The 8,744-nt window shown below is 34.6% G+C and overlaps 1 protein-coding gene across 1 annotated transcript; it reads left to right on the top strand.

The window, feature by feature from the left end:
• The first annotated feature begins 864 nt into the window (after window positions 1-864).
• Window positions 865-1,776, top strand: LOC145164680 (zinc finger BED domain-containing protein RICESLEEPER 2-like). The gene is made up of 4 exons (XM_079083389.1): window positions 865-1,209; window positions 1,292-1,404; window positions 1,462-1,598; window positions 1,691-1,776. The coding sequence occupies exons 1-4, from the start codon at window positions 865-867 to the stop codon at window positions 1,774-1,776; spliced, it is 681 nt and encodes a 226-aa protein (XP_078939515.1).
• Window positions 1,777-8,744: the final 6,968 nt, after the last annotated feature.

Below are 8,744 nucleotides of genomic sequence, written 5' to 3'. Positions count from 1 at the left end.
TCACGATACAAAATTGTACATTTGCATACATAGAATAACTTCTATAATAAAAGTACTAGTTGAGTTGACCGGTTTGACCCGTTGACTTTTCTTGACTTTGACTTGACCAAAATTTGATGGTTGTCACATAAGGGGAGATAGTCCCCAAGTTACCGGCCAATAGGATCGAAGGGGGTAGTTTAGTACCCAGCTATGCTAGACAGATTATGATTATATGATAATATGTGGTAGTAGTAAGGGGTGAGATAATCCCCCGAGACCGGTCGAGAGGACTGCAGGGGTAGGCCAGCACCCAGATATGCTAGGCAAGGTCACCGGTCGAGAGGACCGAAGGGGTAGGTAGGGCACCTAGATATGCATGCACTATGTATGTCATGTGATTGTATGGTATGTGGTATGATGGGGGAACTCACTAAGCTTCGTGCTTACGGTTTATAGTTTTGGTTTCAGGTACCTTCGGTTTTCAGAAAAGGAGCTCGGGACGATCGCAACGCATACACCCATATTATTTCGCATTATGTGATCTTTGGGATTAGACTCTGATATTTATTTTAAACGAAACGTTTTCAATTTGTTAAGTGTTTTTCTTATATTCAAAACAAAAATTTTAGCCTTAAATTTTGGGATGTTACACTTATGATTGAAAGTGTTATATTTTATTGGCGTGCTTTCTTTCATTTCGCACTTAGTGACTCTAATTATTTGGATTGCCCAAGTCATGATGAATGGGGTAAATTAGAAAAGATTTTTAGATTCTTGGAGGTTTTTTATGAAGTTACGTGCATCTTTTCTGGAAACAAATACTCCACAACAAACTTATATTTTCCTTATGTTTCTATGGTTGAAAAAACTTTAAAAGAAGAAATGGTAAGTTCAGATAAGTTTATGAAGGAAATGACTTCCAAAATGTATGAGAAGTTTTCAAAGTATTGGTCCGAGTACAGTATGATTTTGGCGATGGCTGCAGTTTTGGATCCGCGTTATAAAATACACTACATTGAGTTCATTTATAAAAAACTATACGGAAGAAAATCTTGCGATCACATTGATCATGTAAGGGAGAGATTGTTTGATCTCTTTAAAGAGTATGTTATTGATTCACATGTGTCTTGTAAAACTTCAACAATATCAAGGGGTGATTCAAGAAAGGTTGTGCATGAAAAGAAGAGTGACACGGTGCTTAGTATAAGCACGAGAGACATGTTAAAGGTAAGAAACTAGTTATTAAATATTTTGTGATCTTAACTTAATGTATAATTTTTTTCCTCTTAATATTTTTTTTTCACATGAGTTCACGGCTTACGAGAGCACAAAGTTTGCTTTGTCTCAAAAGTCACAGTTGGAGATGTACTTAGATGAGCCAAGAAGTGACATAGATGAGGATTTAGATGTTCTATCTTTTTGGTAAGCACATCAATATAGTTATCTAGAGCTTGCTTCTATGACCCGAGATATTTTAAGCATCCTGGTCTCCACTGTAGCATCTGAATCTGCATTTAGTAATGGTGGCCGTGTTCTTAATCAATATCGAAGTTCTTTGAAGCATGACATTGTTGAGGCTATAATTTGTACCAAAGATTGGTTATTTGGAATTATAGGTATTTGTTTTTTTACTAGCTGAAAATTTGAAGTTGGTGTATTAATTAACTTTTTTTATTAATTTTACATTATGTTTTTTTTTATTTTGTAGGTGATGAAGAGTTATCTTTAGAAGAACTTACCGATGATATCATGGAAATGGATAGCAACGATATACAAGACTATAAGACTAGCTGAACGCATTTCTATTTTATCTTATAAAGTTGAGGACATTTAGTAGCATTTTATGTTTTTTTTGTCGTGTTTGTTGTTTTAAGCATGTATTAATTTCAGGATATTGGTATTTTTTGTTATTTTATTGTGTTGTCGTCTTTTTAGTTTTTTAAGCATGAATTAATTAAACAAAAAAAATTGTGTTGCTTTTGTCGTGTTGTCCTGTAAGTCGTGTTTGTCAGTTTTTTAATAGATTTGTGTTCGTGTTAGGAAAAAAAACACGATGTTGTTTTCGGGTTATGCAAAAACAATTCGTGTTGTGTCGTGTTACGCATATACACGAAACGACTGTCCGAATTGACAGGCCTAATATCACTTCATAATGATTCTTGGGCATATAGATTCAACAAGATGATCGGGGCAAGTCGAAGGCGCGATTATGTACATCATCCTTGGATATTTTGTTGATAAATGATTTTGGGAGAATCTCATTTATGATTGTGTCTTTTTGGAAACAATGAAATGAATGATTTATGAATTTGGTATAGTTTTAAAAATAAAAAATTTTACCATGATTTTTGGGATGTTACAAATATAGTGAATGTCATACTTCATTTTTTTTATATAAAATTACGTTTTTGAAAATATTTTTATAATTGTTCATATTTCTTTTCAATAAAATTACATTTATGACAATTTAATTAATTTTTTTTTGCAAAAAGTTATGTTTCTAGAAAAAACATTACAGCTTGTTTTTTTATAACTTTTTTAAAAATGAATATGTAAAAGATAAGTTTTATAACTATTTTGTGACAATTAACAAATAAAATAAAAATATTATAAAAGCAAATATATAAAAAGACATATATGAACAAATGTAAAAGGTTATATAAATTATAAAAAATGTTATACAAAAAACGTGTAAAAGAAAAAACAGCTTACTGGCTAAGTTTGATTAATATAACTTTATTGGTCAAGCGTGTGAGAAAAAAAGGACTAGATGTACATATTTACAAGACTTTATTAATTTAGGGAAAATGACACAAACGCTCTACAAACTTTTTAGGGTTTACTCATTTAGTCCCTAAAGTTTTTGTCGGGATTTATGGGTCCTTAAACTAAGATATGACCTACTCTTTTAGTCCCTGTCAACCTATAATAGCCGGTTCAGTGACCTTTTAGACCAAAAAAACTTACATTGTGCCCCTATAAATCCAAAAAAATAAGTTCAGGGATCAAATGGTCAAAATGTTGTTTCAGTTAGGAGATTCCCAGTGCACCCTTTCACCTGGCTGACAAATGAGTGAAACACCTAAAGCAGTGAAGATTAATCGATTTTTAAAGTCGACTACCCTTTGTTCTCCAATAGACTGACTCCAGGCCTTACCAACGATTGGTTTGATATTTTTTGGTGGTAAAGTTGGTGGTTTAAGATTCTGATTTGTACACCATTCAGCTATCAAACTTCTCAAGGCATAATTTGGAGTGAGAGTTAGGTTTTTAAGTTTTTGGCAACTTAGCTAACTCCTTTTCCAAATTGCATTTAACACTTTGGAGTTCAACTTTGAATTTCAAGTTTGTTCTTTCCTATATGTGTAATTAAACAGTGAAAGATGATCATCTAGTGGTGTAGAACAGTAACAATGACAGATGAATCGAGATAATGATTACTTATTTGATTCTCGATCGAGTCCATAAACTTACAGGGGAAATATTAACATTGTGATCGAAGCTTCCTGCCGACTGAAGTAATCTTGTAGCAGCTTTAAGAGTCTTCGTTAACTTAGGTAAGGAACAATGAAACGTTAAAAAAAGTACCTGTCATACGAAACGGTGCATGATCACATAGAAAATCCCTAATTTCTTCAAACAAATGCAACAACAAGGAGACTCTTCTGGAAAGATCTGTACACTCCTTTTTGAATGCTCATTTGAATCCAGTACCGGAGAGACTCGCTACATCGCGGATTAGGCGGAGAAGAGACTTGATTGCTTGCATAGTGGTGGTGGAGTCGACGTCGGCGGCGGCTTTGGGAACCAAACTAAACAAAAATAATTACTATTAGTCATTCATCAACATTTGAGCAATTACAGAGAGTTATAATGTAATACGCATTCGAATTTCTACTACCTGAAAAAACCGAAAACTTCATCTCGGATTCGCTTACACTTTCTGACTCCGGTCCACCACACTGTTTCTAGCATTTTGGCTCGTTTTTCTGTAACGAGAACGAAGAAGCTGTTTCTTCATTTTAATATGATCTATCACTTTCTCACAACAGTGATTCTATACAGCTTCTTAATTCCCATCTTTCTGTATGTTTCAATTGAAATAGTATTGAAAACTAGACGATTCTGATATCTTCTTATGACAAAAGCATTTTGATCATCGAACTTATTTTTTTGGTTTTATAGGGGCACAATGTGAGTTTTTTTGGTCTAAATGGTCCCTAACCGGTTATTACAGGTTGACAGGGACTAAAAAAGCAGGTCGTATCCTAGTTTAGGATCCCATAAATCCCGACAAAAACTTTAGGGACTCAACGAATAAATCCTAGAAAGTTCGTAGGGCGTTTGTGTCATTTTCCCATTAATTTATTGATCTCTTGAAAATCATTAGAAATTGAAATATCTTTTAATTTTCAGTTTTCGATCAATATTTATATTTTTCAAACTTTTTTAATAAATCCTTCAATCAAAGATTTCAAGAAAAAAGTGGGAAATATAAACAAAAATTTCATATGTTTATCTATCAAAAGCTTAATAATAAAATCATTTTCCCCAAGATATATGTTTTAACTTTTGTCTTTTATAAAACTCTAAAAAAGTTGTATAAATATATAAACAACTAGTAATTGTCCCCTTCCCGCTTCGAGGGGGCGTACCCATAATTTTCAATTGCCTTTACCAAAGTTATAAGTTTTAATGTTCGCTTTGTGGGGACGTAATCTGTAAATTTCCTATAAGACGAGAACTATTTTTCTTTTTTTTAAACGCATGGACCATTTGCTGTGAAAAGTTTCGGCATATGGACCTTTTCTGTAAATTACAGGGACAGTTTTGTAATTTATTTTCTACAAAATGGACAAAACCTACCAATATACGAAAGTCTTGTGGCGAAAGTGTCAAACCCAAAGAATATACTATTTAAACAAATTGACAATTTCTGTAAAAAAAAAATAATAATAAAACTGCATATGTACATTTTCTGTAAACTATAGGGACAAATTTTGTAACTTTTTTTTAAATAGTGGGGTTAGTATATGTCTGAGATTGAACCCATGACCTCTTGGTTAGAAACTCTTAATTACATACCTTGTTAGCCAAGTGAGCTAGCCCCAACTTGTGGACGACTTTTGTAACTTATTGTCTAAATAGAGACCAAACATACCAATATGCCAAAGTATTTTTGTAACGTCCCATTTTCACAAATGATATTTTCTTTTTAATTAAGGTAAAACACAATTTTCATAAAAACCCGAGTTAAGAAAACTCTTTTGTTCAAAATACAATTATTTGAAAATCAGAAAAATATAATAAATGCAGAATTCCAATGGTGTTGATGAGTGTGTACAGTCACACCTTCGCTTTCCTACGATCATCAATGGTATCTGAAAAGCATTTAATCCACAACTGTAAGCCAAAGCTTAGTGATGTGACAACCCGAAATTTCTATCTTATAAAACCATTCAATCCAATCAAAAGTCAGACTTGTTTCTGCTATCTTCTAGCTTTGTTAAGGGTCTGTTTGTGTGTTCTGAGCCTAGTACATTAAAGGATTGTGTGTAGGGATGTGTTAGCTAGAGTTCATTGTGTACATTCAAGCCAGAAACTCCATCACAAGGAGTTTACGGCCGCAAACTGGAGTTTACGGCCGTAAACTCTTGTTAGTCATGAACTCTTCTCCTTAAGTATGATTTTCCTTCATTTTTCTTCACTTCTCACATCTCCAAGTCAAGAACACTCATTTCTCTCTCAAGTATCATGAAGATCACTTCCATTTCTCGACAAAGTTGTAAGTGATCCTTTCATTATTAGTTGATATCCTTCTTGATCTAGTAAAACCCTATGATTTCATTCGTGAATTCATCTCTTTTGGGTTAGATCTTCAAATCATCAAAAACACCAAGAACACACACTAGTTGTTTGGGCCGTAATCACCCCTTCAAGCTTCCAAAACATAAGTATCCTTTCCATATAGTAGTTATCCATCAAAATCTCTTGAATTACAACCAAGAATCAACCATTTTTCCATGAACAACAAGAGTTTACGGCCGTAAACTCTTCATATGGCCGTAAACCCTTCTTAGTTCATGAGGTGGCCGTGAACCCTTCAAGTCATGGCCGTAAACTCTAGCTAGGTCATGTACGGCCGTAAACACCTTGGCCGTGAACACCCCTTGGCCGTAAATACACCCTTGTGTGGCCGTGAACACCCTTTATACAATCATATGCGATTGTAACACTTCATTCTAAGTGTTTCCTAGTCCCCAAGGTTGTTCCCTTACATGATTAGTTGTTATATACACTAATTATATACATATATGTGTCATTATATGCTTAATAGGATCCGTTTTTCCTCAAGACTTCCCTTGGCACACTTAGCATCCTAATCGATCTTACATTCGAATCACTCACTACAGGTGAGTTCATACCCCTAAACTTATCTTTTAAATGATTTTAAATGCTTTTATGGGGGGGGGATACAAGTAGAAAACAATATAGTTATAGTATCAATCACATGTGATTTATAACTATCAAACAAGAGGATTTCTTATACTTCAAAACTGTGTTATCAAACAAACTGTTTCAAATCATTTTATAAACTCTTTATTGTTTTACAAAACTCTTTTAAACTTATATATTGTCATAATCATGTCTATATAGATATAGTTATATAAATAAGGTTGAAAGGGCTTAGGACTGATAACTCGCTTTATTTCATGTTCCTTGTTTGGTTGTGGACTTAGGGTATCGGTTGTTTGTCCGAGTGTCGTTTAAATCTTAGTTATATATTATGTATATGTATATAGATATAAAAGTTCTTCCAATCAGTTCAATACCTTTGGGTAGCAAAGGTGTACAGACATGATCAGTCATTCAAACAACAGTACTAGTAAACTATAATAGGTATAGTTTAGAGGATTACTACTTACTATTTCTAGAACAATGAAACTTACAAGAGTCAGTTCATACATGAGTCAGTTCAAACATACTATACACTAAAACAGCAACATACTATACACTAAAACAGAAGGAACATACTATACACTAGAACAGAAGGAACATACTATACACTAGGACAGAAGGAACATACTACACTAATACAAGAACAATATAACATTAATGTGATCCACTACTTCATGGCATGGAAATATACTGGTGTGTCACATTTTGTAACCAGAGTCTCTTGGAGGGAGAGTGTGAGTTTGTGTATAGATCTATACGGGATTGACCATCCTACACCTTGCTGCTAGCTACAGTGGGACCTGCAGGTCTACGGGTGACGAATGTCATACCATTTCGATGGCCTCGAACGTCGTGTTTCACTAGTCAATCGAGTATGGTTATAATCTCATCACATTTTACCTTAATTAAAACAATTGGTTTAAGGTAGTTAGTAAATTTGTAGTTACTATATACAATACTACTGTACATCATCATTTTCCCATTACATTCATATAGTGATCTTCTCACATAAACGATAATGTAAACTATTTTCTGGTAATGATAGTCATACGTGGGAAAACAATCACTTTTACAAAGAACAAACATACAAAACAGTCGGGTCTTGGTAGAAGACTACAATACATTATAAGTAGAAAATATAGGATTTTCTAGGAGATACAAACATTTACATCAAACACTTACAAACATTTACATCAAACACTTACAAACACTTTCATCAAACTTATACAAACATTTGACACTAAAATACTTATGAACTCACCAACTTAAATGCTGATCTACTCTTTCAAAATAACTTGTATTCTCAGGTCACGGTAGACAGGTACACTGGACCAGGTTTTGAGAAGACGGAGCACATTCGAGACTCGTCTTTTATTTTGATTCATATTTTGGTGTCTTTCAAACTATATAGAACACATTTGTATTAAAATTATATTATTAATGCAATGGATGATGTTGTTGCTTGTTTACTATTGTGCATTGTTATGATACTGTACATGACGTCCTCCGCCCCCGAACGTTTCCGCCGTTGTGGTTTGGGGGTGTGACAAGTGAGGTACCCTAAAGTACCACACACCATAATATACATACAATGTATACATGAGCCTTCGGTTTGAATAGACTGCCTCACATGGTCTACAATACACTTGGACTGCTCTCCTGAGCCTATAGTATCGACCTTCAGTCCATGACTGGACCGCCTCCCATGCCTACGACATACAGATGGTTCGCACCTGGCCTACATCACAGCGCTGACCCGCCCACGTATCTTGGACTATCGCACAGAGCAGGACCGCCTCAACCCACCACAAGATATGTCGACATATATAGCAAACAAACAATCAAACAAGAACATCAACAAATGCAACTGTCTACACTAGTCTACCCGTCTAACAACCCACTACCACATACATGGTCTCATATAGTACACTATGCAACAACTGGAAGATCACCAATGAATGCAGAGTTGAGGTGAGATAGACAGTCGAATAGGTGATCCCACTTTAGAGCCACAACCAAACAAGGAACATGCAAAAAAAAAAACCTTGATCAAGAGTTATCAGACTATCCTACATGACTAAATACAACCCCTATGGAACTGCAATAGACAATCACCAACCTACTGATTATCTAACCAATATATCACTACCCCTTATATCTTACCATGCAAGGATGTACATCGAAGCACGTAGTATAGTGAGGAAACTCACCTGAATCGAATACCCAAGGAAGCACAACAACACCCTCACACCTTGAACTGATCACTCCCACGAACCAACTAGCACCAATCAAAGATCAATCCT

This window comes from Lactuca virosa, chromosome 3 (genome assembly GCF_052849685.1).
Source record: "Lactuca virosa cultivar CGN04683 chromosome 3, Lactuca_virosa_CGN04683_v6, whole genome shotgun sequence".
NCBI classification, from domain to species: domain Eukaryota; kingdom Viridiplantae; phylum Streptophyta; class Magnoliopsida; order Asterales; family Asteraceae; genus Lactuca; species Lactuca virosa.
This window is presented reverse-complemented; position numbering and strand designations above follow the sequence as displayed.

Coding starts and splice junctions, on each gene's coding strand:
- LOC145164680 (XM_079083389.1), top strand. CDS start 865: ATGGTAAGTTCAGATAAGTTTATGAAGGAAATGACTTCCAAAATGTAT. Junction 1,405..1,461: donor TTAGATGTTCTATCTTTTTG/GTAAGCACATCA, acceptor AGATATTTTAAG/CATCCTGGTCTCCACTGTAG. Junction 1,599..1,690: donor TTGGTTATTTGGAATTATAG/GTATTTGTTTTT, acceptor TTTATTTTGTAG/GTGATGAAGAGTTATCTTTA.